Source organism: Symphalangus syndactylus, chromosome 16 (genome assembly GCF_028878055.3).
Source record: "Symphalangus syndactylus isolate Jambi chromosome 16, NHGRI_mSymSyn1-v2.1_pri, whole genome shotgun sequence".
NCBI lineage: Eukaryota > Metazoa > Chordata > Mammalia > Primates > Hylobatidae > Symphalangus > Symphalangus syndactylus.
Window position 1 is genome coordinate 72014040 of NC_072438.2, and position 26806 is coordinate 72040845.

The 26806-nt window shown below is 44.2% G+C and overlaps 1 protein-coding gene across 6 annotated transcripts in view; it reads left to right on the forward strand.

Moving 5' to 3' along the window:
* The window catches only part of MTMR12 (myotubularin related protein 12), an 87827-nt gene that overhangs the window by 21181 nt on the left and 39840 nt on the right, over positions 1–26806 (forward strand). For all 6 annotated transcript variants that reach the window (XM_055245686.2, XM_055245687.2, XM_055245689.1 and 3 more), the window contains exons 2-6: positions 16046–16106; positions 19006–19148; positions 21223–21295; positions 22182–22312; positions 24511–24604. In XM_055245686.2, coding sequence (XP_055101661.1) covers positions 16046–16106; positions 19006–19148; positions 21223–21295; positions 22182–22312; positions 24511–24604 — 502 coding nt within the window. The remainder of the gene's footprint in view (positions 1–16045; positions 16107–19005; positions 19149–21222; positions 21296–22181; positions 22313–24510; positions 24605–26806) is intronic.

A 26806-nucleotide genomic window follows, 5' to 3' on the forward strand; every position in this document is an offset into this window, starting at 1 on the left:
CATTGTGTGCAGGATAGGCAAACCCATATCCGGAGTGTGTATTGCAGTAAAGACAAACCTCTGCCCTTTCAATGATAGAAGAGGTAGCTGGCTGATCGCCCTGAGAGGAATGGTGCCATATCGAGGGCTCAGTGTTGGTCACTGCTGCTGGCAAACTGGGCACTCAACAGTGGTCGTAGCCAGGTCAGCCTTGGTGAGTGGAAGTCCATGTTGCTGAGCCCATGCATAACCTCCATCCTTGCCACCAGGGCCATTTTGTTTATGGGCCCATTGGGTGATGACAGAGGTGGCTGGAGAAAGAGGCTGAGTGATGTCCACAGAACGAGTCGTCCTATCTACTTGATTATTAAAATGCTCCTCTGCTGAGGTCACCCACTGGTGAGCACTCACATGAAGATAAGAAATATCTTCACAGTTTTTGACCACTCAGAGAGGACCATCCACATAACTCTTCCCCAAATTTCTTTGTCACCAATTTTCCAATCAGGCTTCTTCCAAGTCCCTGAACATCCAGCCAAACCACTGGCTACAGCATATGCATCAGTATATAATCTCACATCTGGCCATTTCTCCTTCCATGCAAAGTGCACAACTAGGTGCACTGCTCAAAGCTCTGCCCACTGGGAAGGTTTCCCTTCGCTGCTGTCCTTGAGGAATGTCCTAGAAAGGATCTGTAGTGCTACAGCTGTCCACTTTCGGTGGTGCCTGCCTATGGTGCAGAACCATCTGTGAACCTGGCCCTAGTTTTCTGTTCCTGTCAGCTGATCATAGGGAACTCCCCATGAGGTCATTGGTGCAGGCTGGGGAAGAGAAGGTAGGGTGGCAGGTGTGGAGATCATGGGCATTTCAGCCACTTCCTCATGTAACTTGTGCCTTCAGGACCTGCTCGAGCCCAATCACGTATATACCACTTCCATTTGATGATGGAATGCTGCTGTGCACGACCCACTTTATGGCTAGATGGTCAGAAAGTGCCCAATTTATGATGGGCAGTTCAGGTCGCATGGTGACTTGACCCATAGTCAAACATTCAGTTTCTACCAAAGCCCAGTAACGGGCCAAGAGCTGTCTTTCAAAAGGAGAGTCGTTATCTGCAGAAGATGGCAGGGCCTTGCTCCAAAATCCTGGAGGCCTCCACTGTGATTCACCTATGGGGGCCTGCCAAAGGCTCCAAACAGCATCCCTATCTGCCATTGACACCTCAAGCACAATTGGATCATCTGGGTTTTGTGGCCCAAGTGGCAGAGCAGCTTGCACGGCAGCCTGAACTTGTTACAGAGCCATCTCCTTTTCTGGACCCTACTCAAAACTTTCAGCCTTTTGGGTCACTCAATAGATGGGCTGGAGTAACACACTCAAATGAGGAATATGTTGCCTCCAAAATCCAAATAGGCCCACTAGGCATTGTGCCTCTTTCTTGGTTGTAGGAGGGGCCAGATGTAGCAATTTATCCTTCATCTTAGAAGGAGTATCTTGACAGGCCCCGCACCACTGGACCCGTAAAAATTTTACTGAGGTAGAAGTTCCCTAAATTTTAGTTGGATTTATTTCCCATCTTCTGGCACGAAAATGTCTCACCAGTAAGTCCAGTGTGTTTGTTACTTCTTGGATAATGTCATCAATATAATGGACCAGTGTGATACCTTGTAGAAGCAAAAAGCGATCAAGGTCTCTTCGAATAAGATTATGACACAAAGCCGGAGAGTTGATATGTCCCTGAGGTAGGACAGTGAAGGTATATTGTTGGTCTTGCCAGCTGAAGGCAAATTGCTTCTGGTGGGCCTTATGGACAGGAATGGAGAAAAAGGGATTTGCCAAGTCAATGGCTATATACCAGGTACCAAGAGATGTGTTAATTTGCTAAAGCAATGAAACCACATCTGGTACAGCAGCTGCAACTGGAGTCACCTCTTGGTTAGGCTTACGAGAATCTACTGTCATTCTGCAAGATCCATCTTCTTCTGCACAGGCCAAATAGGAGAGTTCAACAGGGATGTGGGCGTCACCACTCCTGCGTCTTTCAAGTCCTTGATGGTGGCATTAATCTCTGCAGTCCCTCCAAGGATGTGATATTGTTTTCGATTTACTATTTTTCTAGGTAGAGGCAGCTCTAACAGCTTCTGTTTAGCCTTTTCCACCATAGTAGCCCTCACCCTACCAGTCAGGGAGCCAGTGTGGGGGTTCTGTCAGCTGCTAAGTATGTCTATGCCAATTATGCATTCCACCACTGGGGAAATAACAGGATGAGTCTGGGGACCCACTGGACCCACTGTAAGTCAGACCTGAGCTAAAACTCCATTAATTACCTGACCTCCATAAGCCCCTACTTTAACTGGAGGACCACAGTGACACTTTGGGTACCCTGGAATCATTGTCAGCTCAGAACCAGTGTCCATTAGTCCCTGAAATGTCTGATCATTTCCCTTTCCCTAATGCACACTTACCCTGGTAAAATGTCAGAGGTCTCCTTGGGGAAGGATGAGAGAAAGATCCACTGCATAAATTGTCGGTAATGTAGTGGGTCCTTCCTGAAGGGGACCCGGCCTCCCCTTCCTTCAGGGGGTTCTGGGTCTGTAAACGGACTCAAGTCTGGAAATTGATTGAGGGGCCGTGATTCTCTGTTTTTAGAATTCAAACTAGTCTTTTGTCCATTCGACCTGGAAGTTTTCTGTTTATATAAATTAGGTAGGAATGCAGTAGGCTTTCTATCAGTTTCACTTCTAGGAACAGCATGATTAATTAGCCAATGCCAGAGCTCTGCATGAGTCAGACTATTCTGATTGCTGCTTTATCTCTACCATCCATTACAGTAGCTACGAACACCTTGTCTTTGACAGTTGAGTGCTGCCACTTGGCCCCTGCCACCCAGGGATCCAGTTATTCCCATTGTATTTATATTTTGTAGTGGAGTGATTGCAGTTCCCACTGTTAGATCTGACATACAGAGAAGAGCAATTACAGGGCTCTTCCATGTTGCAGGTGCTGCCCTCACAAATCTGTTTTGCAAAGCATTGATCAGGGATATATCTTCTGGACCCTCCCAGCTGGGATGAGTAGGTCTAAAGTGACTAATCCACTCCACCATCCCAATCTCCCTAAGCCTTTGGATCCCTTACTCTACATTAAACCAAGGGAGATCAGGCATTTCTAGCTCACTCATAGTTGGCCATCTTTTAATCCACATTTCAGCTAACCAAGCACATAAACCGTTAGAACCTTTTTTAACTCCCTGAGCTGCAACATTAAAAGCAGAGTCCCTACTTAGTGGGCTCAAATCAATAAATTTAGCCTGATCCAACTCTATGTTCCTTCTACCATTATTCCATAGCCTTAATATCCATTCCCATGCCTATTCTCCAGATTTCTGTTTATAAACTCAAGCAGTTCTTTTCAAGTGTAGTGTACCTCGTCACGGGTCACAATCTCAGCCTCACCTCACCCACTGGGACTTTAGTCTAGTTATAGGTCTAGAAGCAAACAGGGGTGTTGGGGGTGGCTCCTGAGGAGAATCAGCATTATCTTACCTGGCAGCTGCCCCAGGGGAGGCCATCAGTGTTGCTCAGGCAATGCAGAGTTTATCTCAGACAAAGGTGGAAAGGCTGATGGCAGTATGGGTCAGGGAAGGGATGTTGCCACTACTGGGGATGGGGAAGCTGTTCCTTCTCGCAAAAAAAACTCATCAGAGTTTGCAAGCTCGGTGTCCCCAACTTCATCAGGGTCCTCCCACACGTTCCCATTCCAAGTTGCAGGGTCCCATTCTTTTCCCATGAATGCCTTCACTTTAACAAAAGACACCTGGCGAGGCTGTGCATGCTCCTTTTGTTGCAGGTCAGCCACTCGCATGATAAGAGCTTGTATCTGTTTTTCCACAATTTCAGCTCTTTCTCTGCCAGAGATAAGACTCTCACTCAGGACAGTCTTAGCAGATTTGAGGTTCAGTATCTGCTTCTGAAGGCAGGAGATAGAATCCCTGAGTTCATCATTTTCTTTCATCACTTTGTCCACTGAACTTAGGAGCAACCAACCAGCTTCATTATGTTCCTTGGTTCTCCACATATGGTCAAAGGTATTATATATAGAGTCACTTAACTCCTTGCCTCTCATGAGCGATGAATCAGGAGTGTCAAATGTGTTTGTTTTGCATATCTTTCTAAACAGTTCATGTCAAGGACTATCAGTGTTCTCTACTTCCATTAGCAGTAGAGTCCTTAGCATTTTTGGGTCTAATCATATTAAGCAGCCAACTCCACGACGAATGAAAGAACGCCATCCTTAATATTCTGTACCTCTAGAACCACTCCTGGCACCAAAATCCATATTAGGGTTCCCAGATGGACAGAACTAACAGGATGTATGTATGTATGTGTATGTATATATATATATATATATATATATATATATATATATAAAGGAGAGTTTATTAAGTATTAAATTATATGATCACAAGGTCCCACACCAGGCTGTCTGCAAGCTTGAGGAGCAAGGAGAGCCAGTCGAAGTCTCAAAACTGAAGAACTTGAAGTCTGATGTTTGAGGCCAGGAAACATCCAGCACAGGAGAAAGATGTAGGCTGAGAGGCTAGGCCAGTCTCACCTTTTCATGTTTTTCTGCCTGCGTTATATTCACTGGTAGCTGATTATATTGTGCCCACTAGATTAAGGCTGGGTCTGCCTTCCCCAGCCCACTGACTCAAATGTTAATCTTCTTTGGCAACACCCTCACAGCCACACCCAAGATCAATATTTTGCATCCTTTAATCAAGTTGACACTCAGTATTAACCATCACATGGCCATTCTGTCTGTAACTAATTTCTGCTCATTTTCAGGTCTCAGTATAAATGACACTTCCTGAGTGCAGCAGTCTTCTTTGACCCTTTCTGAATGTAGTTCAGTGTTTCTAAGTGTTCCCATTGTACCCTGTATTTCCTCTAACATAGCACATTTCTACCAAGGCTGTCAGACTCCTGTGTTCTCTGGGGACTTAGGTGCTGTGTGTTGTGTTCATTCCTGTGTTTGCTGTGTGTGGAAGAGAGCAGGTGCATAAGAGATGATCATTTAGTAAATGAAAGAGCATGTGAACTCAAGGAGAGGAACAGTGCCCAGGAGGAGGAGGCATGGTCAGCTGGGGGAGGCAGGTTGGATTGTGGTTGAGAGTACAACCCTCGTCAGATAAACCCTTGTCAGGTAAAGCGTTTCAGGTAAAGGCTTGAGACCCACTTCTCTTAACCTGGCTTAGTCTCATTTTCATCTCTAAAATGAAACAATAATAGTAGTTAACTAAGCTCTGAAGAATAAATTAGATGATGTGTAGAGATAGAGATAGAATCTTTTATAGGCTTCTGGCCCTTACAGCACCCATTACTTAGCATTCTAGTTATTTTTTGTCATCTGAATTTCATGAGGGCAAAAGTCAGTCCTTTTTTTTTTTTTTTTTTTTTTTGAGACAGGGTCTCACTTTGTCGCCCAGGCTGGAGTACAGTGGCACAATCACGGCTCCCTGCAGCCTCAACTTTCAACCAGTCCTCCCATGTCAGCCCCCTGAGTAACTGGGATAAGTGCATGCCACCATGCCTGGCTAATAAAAGTCAATTCTTATTCATCATTTTATTATTTATTTTTTGGAGACAGAGTCTTCCTCTGTCACCCACACTGGAGTGCAGTGGCATAATTATAGCTCACTGTAGCCTCCACCTCCTCAGGTTCAAGGTGATCCTCCTACCTCAGCCTCCTGAGTAGCTGGGACTACAGGTACATGCCACCATGCCCTGCTAATTTTTATATTTTTTATAGAAACAAGGCTTTGCCATGTTGCCCAACCTGGTCTCGAACTCTTGGGCTCAAGTGAGCCACTTGCCTTGGGCCTCCTAGAGTGCTGGGATTATAGACATGAGCCACTGTGCCTGGCCTTACTCATCATTTTATCCTTAGCGTTTGGTACTTAACATGTTCAGGAGCTATTTGTTGAAATGAATTGGTATATATTAGAGATGGGTCATTTTGCAACTCTGAGTAACCAGATGCACAACTTAAATATTGACTCAGGCCCATTGGAGCCCTGTGATTTTGGGCCACTCCTCAGAAACATAGTTCTGAGAAGAGATCAGGTTGGCAACTCTTTTGATGCTGGACCAGCTGTGTGATACGGGTTCCAGTAGGTGTGTCTCCTTTGGGCCATAAGCTTGCTAAAGAATGGGTGGCAGTTCTCAAATTCTCATCTCTTGTCTGGCATAGACATTGCCAGAATGGGAGTGCTTCTGGCTCAGCATGGGCGAGGTTCTTAGATAATGTGGGGATAGTCACAGCTGTGGGTTCTGGGAATTGCTGATACTTGCAATGGGATCCAGAACAGATGTAGCCAGTTTCTTTTGATCTGTGGGAGAAAACTTGCGGAAACTGGAAGACTTATTTTTCATGTCTGCCTCTTTTTTACAAAATTAAAATAAACAAATAAAAAGTAGCCATAACATTGGAGTAAATGTTGAAATAAGGAATTAACAGTGGCCGGGCAGGGGGTTCACACCTATAATCCCAGCACTTTGGGAGGCCAAGGCAGAAGGATCACTTGAGGCTGTCATGCTTCCCTCTTTTTTTTTTTGAAATGGAATCTTGCTCTGTCACCCAGGCTGAAGTGCAGTGGCACGTTCTTGGCTCACTGCAACCTCCGTCTCCCAGGTTCAAGCAATTCTCCTGCCTCAGCCTCCCAAGTAGCTGGGATTACAGGCGTGTGCCACCACACCTGGCTAATTTTTGTATTTTTAGTAGAGATGGGGTTTCACCATGTTGGCCAGGCTGGTCTCGAACTCCTGACCTCAAGTGATCCGTGCTGGGATTACAGGCGTGTGCCACCACACCTGGCTAATTTTTGTATTTTTAGTAGAGATGGGGTTTCACCATGTTGGCCAGGCTGGTCTCGAACTCCTGACCTCAAGTGATCCGTGCTGGGATTACAGGCGTGAGCCACTGTGCCCTGCCCATGCTTCTGTTCTAATTGAATTTAAGCCCCACTGAGATATTCTAGTTTAGAAAACCTGGACGTGCTGTGATCCTGGTGCCAGCAGTTTTTGCCTTTCCTTTGTGCCATAATGGCAAGCTTTGTTGAAATTCAAATGGAGCAGCAAGAGGTGCTATGCAAAACACATAGACCATTTTTAACTGATGCATTTGTTGAAAATTTGCATAATTTTCGGAGTTAGTTTTTTAAGAAAAGTCTGTCAGCCTAACCAGTAGAACCAGTTCTGCTTGAGTATTAAAGAACTATACCTTTTCTGCCTTTCTGCTGCACAGTGAACGTGATAGTTAATGGAATCAGTGAGGAGTGTTACCTCATGTTTCACAGCTGCAGAAGTAAGGTTGTCAACATCCACTAACTAGGCAGTTGGTAGGGACTGTCAGAGTTAAAGGCGCAGAGGCTTAAGGGCAACTCTAGACCCTTCTTTAAAACGAGTTTATGGTTTAAGAATCTCCCACCACCCCAAAGAACAGGGATAGTACACAGGCAGCTCTCACTGGATGCTGCTTGAATTGGCTGTTAGATCCCGGGATGTGCTAGGCCTATCTACTGCTCTCTCTGAAAAGGCTTCACGAGTAATAGTCTTTCCATTAAGCTTTAGAGGAATCCTCCCTTTTCCAGTGTATTGCAATATGAGTAGAGCATTTGGTGATGCCATCCATATTAGTGGCTAAGCCTAGCTATTTCTTTTCTATTCTTTTTTTTTGAGACAGGGTCTTGTTCTGTCACCCAGGCTGGAGCACAGTGGTGCAATCATGGCTCACTGCAGCCTAGACCTCCCAGGCTGAGGTGATTCTCCCGCCCCATCCTTCTGAGTAGCTGGGACTACAGGCACATGCCACCATGCCTGGCTAATTAAAAAAAAAAAAAATTTTTTTTTTTTTTTTGTGGAAATGGGGTTTGGCCATGTTGCCCAGGCTGGTCTCGAATTCTTAAGCTCAAGTGATCCGGTCCATCCACCTCGGCCTCCAACAGTGCTGGGATTACAGGCATAAGCCACCATGCGTGGCCAAGATTATATACTCTTGAAAGGAAGCAAGAATTGCTCAGGCATACATACCAGTGTTATTCATAGTTAGAGTCTTTCCTGGAGTCCCACTGAACTCTCGAGTCACTTGGCTTGAAAATTAGAGACTCATGCCTCAGAGGACCCAGTGGAGTGAGTCATAAGAGGTAACTCTTTCAGTAGGTGTTGAGGAGCCTCAAGTTTCTTCTCCATGCATCGGGCCAGTGTCACTTAGGTTGGGTGTAGGTGTCTTTTGTTGTTGTTTTCCCTTTAGCTTCCTTTGGCCTCTCTATAACTCTCATTTGAGGCTTTCCCTGGTCACTTTGTGTTGCTCGCTTTGACCTGGTTTCAGGTGGATCTAGCAGGTACTTCACTGATCATTCTGCCTTGTTTTTCCTTTTTCCTTTCATTTCTTCTTTCCACATGACAGTGTGGCATCGAATAAGAACGCAGACTGGGCCAGGAACGCAGACTGCGCACAGGGTTTGACTTTCACCTGTGCCACATACTAGCAGAGTGTCTTCATCTGTAAAATGGAGACAATCATGGGTATAATAACTCTATTGCAAAGGTTTGCTGTGAGGATTAAATGAGTTAATAAATAAATATAAAGCTTTTTAGACAGTAGCTGGCACTTAGAGCCCAAGAAATGTTTATTATTCACTTCTCAACCTCAGTAAGGGCTGGCCCTGTACCCACTTTGGAAAAAGGAACTTCCGGTAGACTTTGGCATTCACAGATTGGACATCTGTGATTTCTACAGTCCACAAGTGACTCTTGGTCACAGTGTAGTAATTTGTAATGCCACTAAGAAAGAGATTATATTTACTCATTCAATTGTAAAGGTTGGAAAGCCTTTAATCACTCGTCCAACAGACTTGCCAACGAAGACAACAGCTTATACACATTACAGCATGGTTAGGAGTAGGATGCACATAGGGGAATTTCAGGGGAACTCACTCCAAGATCCACATGTAGGACTCAGCACATCCAGATACGGGTGCTCTCATACCTTGTTGGTATCCACCTCTGCTCTCCTTCATTCAGCTATGTTCATTCTCCTGGGATCAACAAGCAAAGAATGGTACATCTGTTTTCTCTTAAGAATATTGAGATATATTAGCTCCATATTTGTCAGTTCTTTCTTTGTTTTTCTTGTGGAGTTGAAAAAGCGATTGTGAAATATAGGGATGAAGAGACTACAGACATTGCCAGTGAATACTCTCCATTCCGTCCTTCCTACCCACCCAAACAGGTAACTTGTGAAAATCAAATTCAAAGAAAAACTCAATTAAACATATTTTTGAGGCAAGGATTTCTTTATGATTCTTAATTGTGTACCCTGATTTTTTGGAGTCCTCTAGGTTATTTCTCTTCTTGGGACTGGTATGGATTTTTGTTTGAAGGGGGAAGCAGTTGATAGTGGTGATGATGGTATTTGTTTTTTACCTGAGTTGATTATCTGTAAGACTTGCATAGTGTATATTTATAATTTTTTTTGAAGTGTTAACCAGAAAGGATTAGATACTCATGATGATTTTTTTTATTATTTATTTATTTTATTTATTTATTTATTTATTTTAGACAGAGTCTTGCTCTGTCGCCCAGGCTGGAGTGCAGTGGCATGATCTCGGCTCACTGTAAGCCCTGCCTCCCAAGCTCACGCCATTCTCCTGCCTCAGCCTCCGGAGTAGCTGGGACTACAGGCGCCCGCCACCACACCTGGCTAATTTTTTGTATTTTTAGTAGAGACGGGGTTTCACCGTGTTAGCCAGGATAGTCTCGATCTCCTGACCTCGTAATCCGTCCGCCTCGCCCTCCCAAAGTGCTGGGATTACAGCCGTGAGCCACCGCGCCCAGCCTGATACTAGTGATGATTGAGTACAATGTGGCACCTTAAATTCCAGTGCTCCAGCGGTTATATAGGTTTCTATTCTCAATTTGTTACCACCTTTTAGCAACTTGATCTACTGTCAACAAAAGTAGTAGCTGAGAAAGCTTTTTTGTGTGTGCATGTCCAAGCAGGTCCTTCCTCGGATGTGGTCTCTTTTTTTTTGAGATGGAGTCTTGCTCTGTCTCCCAGACAGGAGTGCAGTGGTATGATCTCAGCTCACTGCAGCCTCCACCTCCCGGGTTCAAGTGATTCTCCTGCCTCAGCCTCCTGAGTAGCTGGGATTACAGGCGCGCACCACCATGTCTGGCTAATTTTTATATTTTCAGTAGAGACAGGGTTTCAGCATGTTGGTCAGGCTGGTCTCGAACTCCTGACCTCGTGATCCACCCACCTCAGCCTCCCAGAGTGCTGGGATTACAGGCGTGAGCCACCGTGCCCAGCCCAGATGTGGTTTCTTAAGAAAGCCATTGGTCTACTTTTTTGGTCTTGCAGAGGGTTCAAAGTGCTTTCTGTTGCAAAAGATAAGATGCATAATGACCAGACATAAATCATGGTGTGCTGCTAGAAGATAAATCCTATTAATAGAAAAATGCTATTTCCTTTTCCCTGGCTTCAGATATTCCTATGTAGTTAAAGATTTAGGGCCAACTTCAGTGTTGCTAATTTCAGGAATTCCTGATTCACAGAAAAAAGAACTGTGAGACCTCCTGAGTAGAGTCAATTTAGTTTAATATGGGAAACAGGATTGGGAGAAAAGTAGAAGTTACTAGTCTCATGAAACAGATTTTTTTTTTTTTTTTAATGATAGAGTCTCCTTCTGTTGCCCAGGCTGGAGTGCAGTGGCGCGATCTCAGCTCACTGCAACCTCCACCTCCTGGGTTCAAGCTATTTTCGTGCCTCAGCCTCCCGAGTAGCTGGGATTACAGGCACACACTGCCACACCCGGCCAATTTTTGTATTTTCAGTAGAGACGTGGTTTTACCACGTTGGCCAGGCTGTTCTCAAACTCCTGGCCTCAAGTGATCCACCCACCTCAACCTCCCAAAGTGCTGTGATTACTGGTGTGGGCCACCACACCCTGCCGACAGATTCTTGAATAATTCCCCTGCTCTTTCTTTACTCATGAAAGGAAATCAAGCAGAAGCACAGATCCTGCTACCCCCAACAACTATAACAAATTACATTACTAAGTACCTGTGTCACTGAAGTTACATATGTATCTCTTAAAGCTCTCATACTAGGTAGTATTGTTTCCATTTTATTATATTGGAGGAAACTGAAACTGACACTCAGTCAGTTTAAATAACATGATCAAAGTCATGTCTGTGGATGCCAGAGCCATATTTGGACTGTGGCCCCAGGTCGGTATTCTTTCTGTTTTTAGTACATGCACAGAGAAAATATTGGAGAAACATAGAGAAAGACAAAAACTTAAATTATTAGTACTATGCTGTATAAAAAATACAACTTTCTACTTAAAAAAATTTTGTTTTAAGATATACATGGATACCTACCTAATACGTAGATGCAAATTCATTTTTCTCCCTCAGATTTTCTGCTTAGCTGGAAAAAATGAGTATTAAGTGTTCATTCTAGAAAAGTAGGGCAGCTTTTAGGAAATGAAATGTCTGTGTTATGTCCTTTTAGCACTTTGGTGTCAAATGCAATGGAAAGAAATTGTTTTGGAACCTTTAGAGATGTTGCTTCTTAGAGTTTGTCCCTCTGGCTGGATAAAATTAATCTGAGAACAACAATTTCAGTTTTTTATTTAAAGCTGATAGGAGCATTTGTAAGCATTTTGACCTATGAGAGCTTCATTGTACCCCCACACACCACACCCCAATTCTTTTCAAGATCTTTCTGGCAGGGCCCTACCCTTTTTCTACCTCTCCTAAGGTGCCCCAGGATCATCACACATTTGAGATGATGTGCACTCTGAATGTGAACTTGGTAAGAATCCAAAGAATTGACTTTTCAAGAACCAGTGAAGTAAATACCACCAGGCTGCCTCTCAGCAAGTCCTCAGGAGTGGTAGTTTGCTTTAACATCCATGTGCTTTTGTCCTGTATGTCCCCAACCCCTAGACTACGGACTGGTACTAGTCTGTGCCAGCACTGCAGGAGGTGAATGTTGGAGTAGGGGGCAGCAAGGATTACCTCCTGAATTCTGCCTTCTGTGAGATCAGTGGCGGCATTAGATTCTTATAGGAGCACGAACCCTATTGTGAACTGCACATGCAAGAGATCCAGGTTGCACACTCCTTATAAGAATCTAAGTAATGTCTGATGATCTGAGGTAGAACAGTTTCATCCCAAAATCATCCCCTGCCTCCCTGCCAGGTCCTTGGAAAAATTGTCTTCCTTCCACGAAACCAACACCTAGCTCCAAAAAGGTTGGGGAATGCTGCTGTGTGTGACAGATCCTTGAACGTGAAGTACAGTTCTCCTAACGGAATTTTTCTGATTTGTTCTGATCAGTTTTGTAGTAAGAGTTTCCTTTACAAGCAAGGGATGCTACATTGATTTTCTCTTTTGCAATGGGAAACTAGAGACCATGTTTGTTAGAATTGGTACATAGCAGGGAAGAATGTAGGCTCTGAGTTCAATGGGGCTTGCAGATCCTTGGTTAGTAACTTTTTTTTTTTGAGACAGGGTCTTGCTCTGTTTCCCAGGCTGGAATGCAGTGGTGCAGTCATGGCTCACTGCACCCTTGACCTCCAGGCCTCAAGTGATCTTTTCACCTCAGCCTCCCAGGTACCTGGGACTTCAGGTATGTACTACCACACCTGGATGATTTTTTAATTTTTTTGTTTGTTTGTTTTGTAGAGATGAGTCTCACTCTATTTCCTAAGCCCGTCTCAAATTCCTGGGCTCAAGCAGTCCTCCCACCTCGGCCTCCCAAAGTGTTGAGATTATAGGTGTGAGTTGCTGTGCCCAGCCATAACTTACTTTTTTTTTTTTTTTTTTTTGAGACAGAGTTTAGCTCTTGTTGCCCAGGCTGGAGTGCAAAGGCACAATCTCTGCTCACTGCAACCTCCGCCTCCCGGGTTCAAGCGATTCTCCTGTCTCAGTCTCCCGGGTAGCTGGGATTACAGGCATGCACCACCACCCTGGCTAATTTTGTATTTTTAGTAGAGATGGGGTTTCTCCATGTTGGTCAGGCTGGTCTGGAACTCCTGACCTCAGGTGATCCGTCCACCTCGGCCTCCCAAAGTGCTGGGATTACAGGCGTGAGCCACCACGCCTGGCAAGCCCAGTCTCTTCTAAAGATACAAAAATTACCCGGGCCTGGTGGCAGCAGCCTGTAATCCCAGCTACTTGGGAGGCTGAGGCAGGAAAATCGCTTGAACTCAGGAGGCAGAGGTTGCAGTGAGCCAAGGTCACGCCACTCCAGCCTGGGCAACAGAGCAAGACTGCGTCTCAAAAACCTAAAATAAATAAAAATAAAATTGTGCTTTGCCGGCCGTGGTGGCTCACACTTGTAATCCCAGCACTTTGGGAGGCCAAGGTGGGCGGATCACCTAAGGTCGGGAGTTCGAGACCAGCCTGACCAACATGGAGAAATCCCGTCTCTACTAAAAATATAAGATTAGCCGGGCATGGTGGTGCATGCCTGCAATCCCAGCTACTCGGGAGGCTGAGGCAGGAGAATCACTTGAACCCAGAAGGCGGAGGTTGCAGTGAGCTGAGATCCCATCATTGCACTCCAGCTTGGGCAACAAGAGCAAAACTCCGTCTCAAAAAAAAAAGTGCTTTAATTTAGTTCTTTGTCAAGGACACATGAGGAAAACTCTCAATTATAATTTTTTTTTTTTTTTGAGACCGGGTCTCGCTTTTGTCACCCAGGCTGGAGTGCAGTGGCACGATCTTGGCTCACTGCAACCTCCGCCTCCGGGTTCAAGCAGTTCTCCTGCTTCAGCCTCCTGAGCGGCTGGGATTACAGGTGCCCGCCACCACACCCGGTAATATTTTTGTATTTTTAGTAGAGATGGGTTTTTGCCCATGTTGACCATGCTGGTCTCAAACTCCTGACCTCAAGTGATCTGCCTGCCTAGGCCTCCTAAAGTGCTGGCATTACAGGCGTGAGCCACCACACCTGGCCAAGAATTTTTAAATTACCAAAACACTCATAGCTTTTAACATGCAAGAATAGTTCCTCTTGCTTAAGCCCCAGACCAATACTTCAGAATCATCTGGGGAGCTTTTTACAAAATCAGAGAGCCAGTCTGCATCCTTGCACTGTAAGTCCGCAGGCTTATGGGTGCTGGAGATAACAAGCTTCCCACGTGATCTGACCACACTGCCTCAGAGGGACTTGGTTTATTGGCATCTTAGTCACCTCCAATTTATACCATGCTCAAAAATGAGTTCTCAGGAAAAGCTCTAACATTCTTCTTCGGCCTCAGGATAGGCTGTACCCAAGTTTCTTCTAATGCCATATTTCAGTCCGAATTAACAAATTCAGAAAACTTCCCACCCAGAGCCTTCTACCAAAAAAAAAAAAAAAAAAAATCTGATTTTATTTGTTGACAAAACTGGTTATGTCTTGTAGAATTTTTCACAGTCAGAATTGGACTGATTATATCCCCACTGTATTATTTGACATGTTTCTCTGTCCCAGTGTTTCTGATAAATTGGCTGATTGCCATGGAAGTTCAAGGAGATTGAGGTTAGATATTTTGGCAAGAACACTTCCTGGATGGTGTGGTACACTTTATTAGGAGGCCTATGGTGCCTCTCTTTGTTATGTTAACCGCCATATATGATCATTGCTTTGGTCTATTAATTCATTAAATGTTTGTAATTAATTATCTTTGAATATCCAATAAATACTGAGCCCCAAATAGAGGCACTTGAATATATTTTTACTGAGAAGCAGTGACCCAGAACCTGGCCTTGATTCTCTATTAGAAATGACTGTATCCCTTGGCACTGTCTTGTGGTTTTAGGTAACTTTGAATGGACAAAGAATGTTCCAGCTCTCTTTACTGAGCCCTGGTGTGCTATAGGTTAGCTGGATCAATACTGACTTGATACATTTATGTTTTCCTATTCTTACCTTTGGGCCTTATTCATGTGTCCATATTCTCTCAAGAACACATCATCTTTTGCTTTCAACCCTTGATCCTCACTGGAAGGAGAGGGGATCATGCTGTGGCGTGTTGTCTCTTTTCTTTCTTTCTTTCTTTTTTTTTTTTTTTTTTTGAGACAGAGTCTCACTGTTACCCAGGCCAGAGTGCAGTGGCATAATCTCGGCTCACTGCAACCTCTGCCCCCCGGATTAAAGTGTTTCTCCTGCCCTAGCCTCCCAAGTAGCTGGGATTACAGGCACTCACCACCATGCCTGGCTAATTTTTGTATTTTTAGTAGAGACGGGGTTTTGCCATGTTGGCCAGGCTGGTTTCGAACTCCTGACCTCAAGTGATCTGCCCATCTTGGCCACCCAAAGTGCTGGGATTACAGGTGTGAGCCACCACGCCGGGCCATCTCTTTTATTTCTGATTCTGTGTTTGAGCAGCCTTGCTTTGCTGTGTGACACTTCAGGTTGTTCCTTAGGTAAGGAGAGATAAGGAGTGCCTACTTCTCCCCCTCTACTTGGGACAGCTACTAGTTATCAGTCCTAAATAATTAGTTTGATACATTAAATATCCATAACTTGGAATTTTCTATCTTCCTTTAGTTAAAAACGTTTTTAAAAAGTGTCTAGCTTGGGCTGGGCACGGTGGCTCACGCCTGTAATCCCAGCACTTTGGGAGGCTGACGCGGGCGGATCACAAGGTCAAGAGACTATCCTGACCAACAAGGTGAAAGCCCATCTCTACTAAAAATACAAACAATTAGCTGGGCGTGGTGGCACACGCCTGTAGTCCCAGCTACTCGGGAGGCTGAGACAGGAGAATCATTTGAACCTGGGAGGCGGAGGTTGCAGTGAGCTGAGATCGTGCCATTGCACTCCAGCCTAGTGACAGTGTGAGACTCTGTCTCAAAAAAAAAAAAAAAAAAAATGTAGCTTGTAACATAAACAAAAAGCTTCTGAGGGTATGTGATATTTTAGTGTGCATTCTGAAAGCATGGCTTAATGTTATTCATTTTAAACCCTTAAACAAAGAAAAATATCCTTTGCTCTTCTCTTTTAGGAAATTCACACAAACGAAAAGGAAGTAACAGAGAAGGAAGTAACTCTTCACTTGTTGCCAGGTAACTGTCATGTTAGCATAGTAACTCCCATGCAAGGCAAAGCCAATGATAAATTACATCATCCCTAGCCTTGCTATATTTAAACTCCTTTGTTTTCATCCTCTCACATATAACAGTAATGAATTGAACAGACATATCAAGGTTTTTAGTTCAATAACTACACACCTGGGTCTGAGTATTACAACATCTGCAAAGAATTTTTCTTGTTTCCTCTTCCCCCAAACTGATGAAAATAAACCTGGAATATTCTCACTGCTTTCACAAGCAAATGAGGACTTTTTCAGGCCATTCTAATGGCCTCTTCCAGTATGCTGATCCCCAATCTTTATGTCGATCCCCAATCTGTAGGGAATTGAGGAAAACAATTCAACTGCCATGGCCTCCCAAGGCAACCATTCATGGGTGGCTTTACCTCTTGGTCCATACCCACTTGTGCATGTGAGCACGTGTACTGGGGATGCTGGGGTTTACCAGCCCTGGGGCTGCCAGCACTTCACCCTGCAGTCATTGTGAAGGAGCCTGGATTGGTTGAATATTTTTGAGATAGAGGACAGTGACTTTAGCTTAAGTTAAGTTTTAATCATTTCCACATTCAGGAATAGAAACTACTTGGTGGTGTATCCTCTCCATATATGGAATATTCTGTGATCCATGTATTTAATTCTTTTTCTACTTTCTTTTTTTTTTTTTTTTTTTTTTTTTTTTTTTTTTTTTGAGACGGAGTCTCGCTCTGTTGCCCAGGCTGGAGTGCAGTGGCGCGATCTCGGCTCACTGCAAGCTCCGCCTCCCGGGTTCACGCCATTCTCCTGCCTCAGCCTCTCCAAGTAGCTGGGACTACAGGCGCCTGCCACCACGCCCGGCTAATTTTTTGTATTTTTAGTAGAGACGGGGTTTCACCGTGGTCTCGATCTCCTGACCTCGTGATCCACCCGCCTCGGCCTCCCAAAGTGCTGGGATTACAAGCGTGAGCCACCGCGCCCGGCCTCTACTTTCTTTTTCTTAATTCAAAATAGCTTTTTTAAAATAAGTTTTTTTAGGTACGTTTCCCCAAAACAATACAGGCTTTATTCTGCCGCTTTTTATTTTATTCCAGTTTATTGAGGGGATATAAATCTGTGCAAGTTTCAAACTGATCCACCTTATTTGGTAAAAGAATTCTATAACTTTTTTTGATGTTTTTAAATGTCAAAGGCTTTTTTTCTATAATGATGACTTAAACCTTATCTCCTCTTGTTTTTCTCTTCTTGGGGTTATAGATTCGGAAATTTTATTTTTAGCTTAGCATTATGCATATTCTCCCCCCTCCTGAATTACTTCACAGTCTCATCTAGGTGTGGGTGTGCAGCGGTGAGTTCACAGTTAACTTCTCTGAGCCTAGTTTGACAAACTAGACAAAGATCATTTCTAGCTCCCAACTCTTGTGCTTCTAGACTCTGTGATCTGGTATAAACCAGCTGATTATGGCACAGCATGCCATGTTTGCAGAGGGCCTCACCAGGAATGTTGTATTAGCTAGTGCATGCTAATTTCTGGCCTCTAGTACATGAGGATGGGACAGGGCTGGCCTGGTCTTGGGGAGAGCCTCACCGTTAAAAGGTGTTTCATGTTGGGAGGTGAAAGCACAGGAAGCCTTGCTTACATGTCTTCCCCCGTGGACTTGGCAGAGACCCTTTTTCTGGGACTATTTTAAACCCTAATGAGGCCCTGTCTTCATTATTGCCTTCAAACTGTGATCTCTTTAGTTAAGAGATCACTGAGAGGCTGACCTAGTGACTGAGCCATCTTCCGGTATTTCCTTAGTGTTTCAGCCAGAGGTAATTAACCCCTTGAAAGATGAGGGAACAACACCATAATATGTGTCCCTTCTGAGTGTCTGAAACTGTTCGTTTTCGTATTGAAAGGTAGACTAAATAAATTTTGAGCCAAAAAGTAAATTTAAAGACGTTGAAGGAGCTATCAAGTGGGAGATTCCAAGGAGAAGATGGTGATCTGTTGCATGAAAAGAAAAATCCTTTGGGTTTTTTTTGTTGTTGTTGCAAAACATTTATACTTAGTTTTTCATTTCCCCCATAGTCTTCTCTTTTGCCTGCCCCGTGAGCTCCTATGCTTCCAGGTGGCAGAGAATACTGACCTATTCCTTAATCCTCATCTTTTTGACTGCAAGGAGGGATACTTTCTGTCTCCAGGGGCTGCAGCTTCTCACGTCGGCTGGGTGCTGCAGATGGAGGAGGAGAGGTGACACATTGAAAGGAAATACGCTTAACTAAGAAAGAGAGGAAACACGTTTTTTCCCCACAAACCTCTGACCTCTGTTTTCCTCCCAGCGTGGAGCCAGAACAAGGGTGGTCATGCTGTGGAAGGCTGCAGCACCTCTTGGATCTATGGAAGCTGCCTGGAAGTCCCATTGCCAGGGAGGCACTGCCACTCTCTCTCAGCACTTCCAGTATTAGAAGCTGCCCCCTCTCACAGGAAAGTAGGCTTGGGATCTGCGTTTTTTTAGGGCAAACTGGGGCAAGCCCATCTGTGTTGACTTAGGGTGTTGCTTCTATGGAACATCTGCTTGGGTCAAAGTAATGAAAACACTAAGATTTCTGCGTGAAAGTGCAGCTCAGATCATTAGTACCTATTTGGAAATTTCCAACCAGTGAGAAGATAGAGAAATGTCCTGCATGGAGGTGTATCTGAGCCATTTCAATTTCACTTCTTGGTGGTTTCCACTCTGCCTCATCTTCTCTCCTATGTTTTTGCAGCTCCTGCCGTGCTGAAAAGTGTAAAGTTCTGAAGCCCCATGTTGTATTGTATACTTGTCCTTGTGTAAATAGGGCTGGAAAGCCTTTAGTGTTTGCATATTGTATGTTCCCTGAGAACTCTAAGGAGGACCTGTTTTGGTTTCCACCAGGTGAACAGCTGCTTTGTGAAGCCAGCACAGTACTGAAGTATGTCCAGGAAGATTCCTGTCAGCATGGGGTCTATGGGAGGCTTGTCTGCACAGACTTCAAGATTGCCTTCTTGGGTGATGATGAATCTGCATTGGATAATGATGTATGTATGGGCTGCATTTGGCAGAGTTTGCGGGCAACAGTGTAGTTGTGGTTCTGTTGTCTTTTTTTTTTCCCAGCTTCTCAATTACTCTACCCCCTAACACACATAAACACAAAGGACAGAAATCCTGCATGTGTGAACTGCATTTGGTGAAGTTTGGGGGGAATAGCACAGTTGTAGCTCTGTTGTCTTTTTTCCCCCCAGCTACTCAGTTACTCCACTTCCTATCATCCCCACCCTCCCCACCACCCCACATAAATACACACAAAGGACAGAGTCCTTCTCATCACTGGCCTGCTGTCTGTCCTTCAGGATCTCCTTTCAGTGGCAGGACTGTTTAGAAATTTCTCACCCGTGCCTCATGTCATACTGGTTTGCTTTTGACCTAATGTGTTGACACTATCAACTTTTAATTTTCTTCTGTATTTCAGTGCAATATATATCACTCACTGGAATAACATCTTCCAAATATACTAGTTCCTCACGTTTTCTCTATACTAAGCTCTTCCTTAAACCCAGGAACTGAGTTCAGTAATGAAACCAATGGTGAATGCAGCCTTTGAATTTCGGTTCACTCTGTTTTTTGTTTTGTTTTTTATTTTTATTTTTTTTTTGAGACAGGGTCTCACTCTGTCACTCAGGTTGGAGTGCCGTGGCGCAGTCGTGGCTCCAATAATCCTCCCACCTCAGCCTCCCAAGTAGCTAGGACCATATAGGCATGTGACATTCACGTCTGGCTAATTTTGTTATTTTTGGTAGAGGCAGGGTTTTGCCGTGTTGCCCATGCTGGTCTCGAAGTTCTGAGCTCAAGAAATCCACCCACTTTGGCCTCCCAAAGTGCTGGGATTACAGGCATGAGCCGCCTCACCCGCTCACCTTGTGTTTAATCTGAACCTAGTAGCAGTGGCCTTGTGAAATTTGTTCCTATTCATGAAGAATGAGCAATCAAGTAAGGAGACAACTGCCCATACCACTAGGAGAGCACCATATGTTAGTGGAAACCCAACCAAGGCACATGCTGGCCCCAATGTGCCAACTGTCCCAGATCACCCTTGTTTTTTAAACAGCAGCACCAGTACTGCCTCTTCCATCTGGCCTTGGGCTTGGTTCATAGTCCTGTACAAAGAGAGCATTCACCAGAAACTTGAATCTCTTGTTCTTCCTGAAGCTGACTTCAGGTAGCTCTGTCAATCCCCTATTCACATTTGTGTGGAGAAATGTTAACCTGTACATAACTTCCCCACACTTCTCAAAGTGATTGTGTGTGGCATGGTGGGTTTGCCTAGGAGGGGCCTAGAAATGGCATGTTCTGGACCAGGCGTGGTGGCTCTTACCTGTAATCTCAGCACTTTGGGAGGCTGAGGCAGGTGGATTGCTTGAGCTCAGGAGTTCAAGATCAGCCTGGGCAACATGCCAAAATCATGTCTCTAAAAAAACACAAAAATTAGCCGAGAGTGGCGGAGTGTGCCTGTAGTCCCAGCTACTCAGGAGGCTGAGGTGCAAAGTTAGCTTGAGCCTGAGAGGCGGAGGTTGCAGTGAGCCAAGATCACCCCACTGCACTCCAGCTTAGCCTAAGGGATAGAACTAAACCCTGTCTCAGAATGAATCTCAGGAGCTTTTCTCACACACTTCATTGTCCCTTTTTTAGGAATATCGCTGCATTTCCCCAATTGTTTTTTTTTTTTTTTTTGAGACAGAGTCTCACTTTGTCACCCAGGCTGGAGTGCAGTGGTGCGATCTTGGCTCACTGCAAGCTCCGCCTCCCGGTTTCACGCCATTCTCCTGCCTCAGCCTCCCAAGTAGCTGGGACTACAGGCGCCCACCACCACACCCAGCTAATTTTTTGTATTTTTAGTAGACGTGGGGTTTTGCCATGTTAGCCAAGATGGTCTTGATCTCCTGACCTCGTGATCTGCCTGTGTCGGCCTCCCAAAGTGCTGGGATTACAGGCGTGAGCCACTGTGCCCGGCCCCCCATTTTTCTTAATATCCAAGTAGAGAATGGTGATTTACTCTGCCTATAAATGTCTAACAGTGTGCGGAGAAGTCACAGTTGTTTCTTTTGAATCTTCTAGGAAACTCAATTTAAGAATAAGGTTATAGGAGAAAATGACATTACACTCCACTGTGTTGATCAGATTTATGGAGGTAAGTATCTGTTTTTCCCTGGGGCGTTGGCAATGTTTGAGAGTATAGCTAATAATGATAATAATATTTTTATGACCATTTATAATTTTTAAAAATTTTTTCATATATGTCATCTTGTTTAAATCTGTTTTACAGATGCTAAAATTGAGATGTAAAGTGGTTTATATAAGGTCATTTAGCTAGAGGAGTTTGGACTTGAACTTGGAACCTGTTCTTTCTGATACTTCACACGACACCATTATATGCTAGATGTTGATCAGACTTTTTGATATCAGTTAGCTGTGTAGGTTTTACTTTATAGGCTGCTCTGATAAAAAGGTCTGTTGTATTGCATTAGGATGTCTTTTCTGCTGACTAAACAAGCCTCTCCTGCCAAGCCTCTCTCTGTTCCACTTCTCTATTTTTGTATTCGAGGCATCTTCAGAAATCATTCAGTGATCATTTATGATGTTCTCAAGACTACTAGGTGCTGAGTGGGTCCACATTCTGGGACAGTGAGGGGGTCTCAGGAGGAGTCCTAGCTGTAAACCCAGGAGTTGACTGTCATGAAAGCATGTCTCTAGTCATTTCCCTTTCATCTTTTATAAGCTCAGCTTTCAGAGTGGGTTTTCTTTGGGCCACTGGAATCAGTTCTGCCAACAGTGGCCAGTCTGTTTGTTCTTGTGCTTACTCCAGAGGAGTAAAGCACGCTGACTGCTCTCAGAGAGCCAGGGCCCCTGCTGGAAGAGATCGGGTTTCCTTTGGCAGTCACTTAAAAGTCAGGCAGCACCGTTCCTCTCATTCTTGGGAAGTATCCCTAGAAGTTGATCATCTACTTCGTTTCTTTAGCATTCACTTATTGCTGTGTAACATAATTTCCCTTCCTGATTTCATTGCTGATCTGTAGTGTTTGATGAGAAAAAGAAAACTCTCTTTGGACAACTGAAGAAATACCCTGAGAAGCTCATCATCCACTGCAAAGACCTTCGAGTGTTCCAGTTTTGTCTGAGGTACACAAAGGAAGAGGAAGTCAAAAGGGTAACTAGTTGCATGTGTTTTTAGGTTTTATTTCCCATCAGGTTTTCCCCACTAGCTCTAGTTTTTGCTTACGTTGCATGAAGGTTGAGGGGAGGCTTTCACTCTGTGAACTTGAAATTGGTTGTAATCCCGTATTCTTTTATTAGAATGTGAAAAGTAATTTGATAAAGCATGCCTGTGTATCATCTTGGCACATGCTACTTTTAATACTTCAATTGATAATGTTTTTATTCCTGGAGCCACTAAATGGTGGGAGGTGGTAAACCAGGTCAGGAGGCGGTAGGGGAAAATGAAGAAAGGATGAGACAGCTCAAAGTTTATCCCTATTCTCCCACCTCTGACAGTCTTTCCAAAAGACAGTAGTGATGGAGAATTCCAACTTTCATGAGTAAATGAGTTTACCTCTGGGAGGTAGTGGTTGTGCATCGAAAGGAGGAAGTATACAGGTCAGATGAGCAAAGCCAAATAATCAGGAATGCTTTTGGAGACTAAGTAAACGTAATCTCCTGGTTGCCACAGCAAGTTGAGATATGCAACTAGGTGAACTTAGAAAGTGGTTGTATCAATTTGATGTTTGTTGTAATTTCCAAGATTTTTTTTTTTTTTTGAGACGGAGTCTCACTCTGTCGCCCCAGCTGAAGTGCAGTGGTATCCAAGATTTCTCTTACTAAGATATTGATCTCGGACTTTGCCCTCTGATGGTATAAATACATCAGAGGAAACCTAGCAGGAGGCCTGTTCATGTATGTTGTCTTGGCTGCAGTGAGTTTGCACACTTAGTGGTAACTCTTTAATTTTCTTTAAGTAGTGTGGTAGTTCAGTTAGAATAATAAACATGACTGATATCTATTCTGAGCAACAAAAGAATAGTATAGATATAGAAAATTTCCTGAGAAGGCAGAAACTTCAATTTGAACAATGGTTTTAGTCACTTAACCAAATATACTTTAGTTTCACACGAAACAGAAAGCGTGATAGATTGATTTATCTTCCATAAGAAGGTCCTAAAGGCCTCCACAATGGATCAGAACAGCTGTGTCTTGGTTATCATCCGATATCAGCTGTAAGTCTTTGACATGTCAGAGTTTTGGAGTATCTGACTTAATGTGGCACTTAGGTTTTTTAGCACTTTGTTTTTGAGAAATTAGACTGTTTTAAATTTTTCCCTAGAAATTCAGAGTTCTTAGAAAACCTGACAAACTGGGCTGGGCATGGTGGCCAATGCCTGCAATCCCAGCACTTTGGGAGGCTGAGGTGGGTAGATCACCTAAGGTCAGGAGTTTGAGACCAGCCTGACCAACATGGCGAAACCCTGTCTCTACTAAAAATACAAAAAACTATCTGGGCTTGGTGGCACATGCCTGTAATCGCAGCTACTCAGGAGGCTGAGGTAGGAGAATCGCTTGAACCCAGGAGGTGGAGGTTGCAATGAGCAACAAGAGTGAAACTCTGTCTTAATAATAATAATAATAGGCCGGGCAGGGTGATTCGTGCCTATAATTCCAGCACTTTGGGAGGCTGAGGCAGGAGAATCACTTGAACCCAGGAGGCGAAGGTTACAATGAGCCAAGATCATGCCACTGCACTCCAGCCTGGGCAGCAGAGCGAGACTGTCTCAGAAAAAAAAAAGTTATAAAAATAAGAAGAGGCCAGGCACGGTGGCTCATGCCTGTAATCCCAGCACTTTGGGAGGCCGAGGTGGGCGGATCACGAGGTCAGGAGATCGAGACCATCCTGGTTAACACGGTGAAACCACATCTCTACTAAAAATACGAAAAATTAGCCGGGTGTAGCGGCAGGTGCCTGCAGTCCCAGCTACTCGGGAGGCTGAGGCAGGAGAATGGCGTGAACCCGGGAGGTGGAGCTTGCAGTGAGCCGAGATCGCGCCACTGCACTCCAGCCTGGGCGACAGAGCGAGACTCTGTCTCAAAAAAAAAATAAAAAATTAAAAATAAAAATAAACATAATAAAAATTTTTTAAAAAGAAAGAAAGAAAACCTGACAAAATGGTTAGCATCCTGTTGATTTGCCATTATTCCAAAAGCTAATGTCATAGATACAGATCTCAAATGAGAATTAATATGTTGTCCATTGGAACCCCTTTGGCATGACTGAGAACTTAGACACCTTGACTCTTGTCTCTGTTAGTGTTCATCTGTCAAAAGCATAACTATATCCATTGTTCGATTCTTTTTTAGATTGTCAGTGGCATAATTCATCATACCCAGGCTCCTAAACTGCTTAAACGATTGTTTCTGTTTTCCTATGCGACTGCTGCACAAAACAATACAGGTAAATATCTTGTGGGTTCTCATTTGAGGGTAAGCAGAAGCCTTCCAATTCCCACCTGAAGCCACTGGGGGAAAACCCATCTATGGGTTGTTTTGTTTTTTCCTGTCTCCTCTACCAATTGGTCACCCCTTGCTTGAGTGATTCATTCAGATATCTACATTTTCTTTCCTGTGATCTTTTTTTTTTTTTAAAGATGGAGTCTTACTTTGTAGCCCAGGCTGAAGTGCAGTGGTGTGATTTTGGCCCACTGCAATCTCCCCCTCCAGGGTTCAAGCAATTCTCATGCCTCAGCCTCCTGAATAACTGGGATTACAGGTGCTCACCACCATGCCTGACTAATTTTTGTATTTTTTGGTAGAGATGAGGTTTCTCCACGTTTGCCAGGCTGGTTCCAAACTCCTGACCTCAAGTGATCCACCCACCTCGGCCTCCCAAAGTGCTGGGATTACAGGTGTGAGCCACTGGGCCAGGCCTTCTGTGATCTTTGTTTACCTTCTTTTAGGTTTGTTTGCTTACTTTTTGCAAGGGATTGTTTGGTTGCATCTTATGAAAGATAAGATCAAGGTCCAGATACAGTTGCTCATGCCTATGATCCCAGCACTTTAGGAAGCGGAGGCAGGTGGATCACGAGGTCAGGAGATCAAGACCATCCTGGCCAACATGGTGAAACCCCGTCTCCACTAAAAATACAAAAATTAGCTGGGCATGGTGGTGCGTGCTTGTAATCCCAGGTACTTGAGAGGCTGAGGCAGGAGAATCGCCTGAACCTGGGAGATGGAGGTTGCAGTGAGCCGAGATCGCACCACTGCACTCCAACCTGGCAATTGAACGTGACTCCATCTCAAAAAAAAAAAAAAAGAAAGAAAGAAGATTAATATATTATAACTAGGAATATGAGACTATAGGGAAGCAAAATTGAGAAAAGTTTAAAATAACCATGTTTGTCCCTGGGTTCTTTTTTCTATTTAAATACACTTGATTTTATTTCATAAGACCATAGAGAATTTCTTGCATTCTAGAAAGTTTTTTAACAGCCAGAGCATACTTTATAGCAAATATTTTAGGGAAAATGGGACAGTTATACATAAGAAAAGCACATCTAGCAACTAATTTAGTAAGACAAAACTTAAAGTTCCAAATGTTTTTCATTCAGTTTGGTGAAAAAGAGAGCAATCTTTTAAGAACAAAACTGGTCATCTGAATTAGCCATTAACAATGCCTAGCATTGGACGTGTTTTCACAGATGTCTGTTTTCTTCCTCTTGTTCTTTCACCTCAGTCTGTTCACTTGTTCTATTCATTACTCTTTTTTTTTTTTTTTCCTCTCAGATGGAGTCTCCCACTGTTGCCCAGGCTGGAGTGCAGTGGCACGATCTTGGCTCACTGCAACCTCCACCTTCCGGATTCAAGCAATTCTCCCACCTTAGCCTCCCAAGGAGCTGGGATTACAAGCACACACCACCACGCCTGGCTAATTTTTGTATTTTTAGTAGAGACGGGGTTTCACCATGTTGGCCAGGCTGGTCTTGAACTCCTTACCTCAGGTGATCCACCCGCCTCGGCCTCCCAAAGTGATGGGATTACAGGTTCAAGGGCCCGTCCGTTAACTCTTTTTTTTTTCCTTCAAGACAGGGTCTTGCTCTGTTGCCCAGGCTAGAGTGTGCTGGTGTGATCTTGGCTCACTGCAACTTCTGCCTCCCAGGTTCAAGCAATTCTCGTGCCTCAGCCTCCTGAGTAGGTGGGATTACAGGTGTGCGCCACCATGCCCAGCTAATCTTTTTGTATTTTTAGTAGAGACGGGGTTTCACCATGTTGGCCAGGCTGGTCTCAAACTCCTGACCTCGTGATCCTCCTGCCTTGGCCTCCCAAAGTGCTGGGATTACAGGTGTGAGTCACCTCGCCTGGCTCCATCCATTACTCTTAAATGAAGTTGATGTTTAGTGATCCTGAGTCCCATGTACTTTTTGTCAGGGAAGTGGCAGTTTTTTTTGTTGGTGGTGGGTTTTTTTTTTTTTTTTTTTTTGAGACAACTCTTACACTGTCACCCAGGCTGGAGTGCAGTGGCGGGATCTCAGCTCACTGCAACCTCCACCTCCCAGGTTCAAGTGATTCTCATGCCTCAGCCTCCCAAGTAGCTAGGATTACAGGCGCATGCCACCACGCCTGGCTAATTTTTGTATTTTTGGTAGAGACAAGGTTTCAC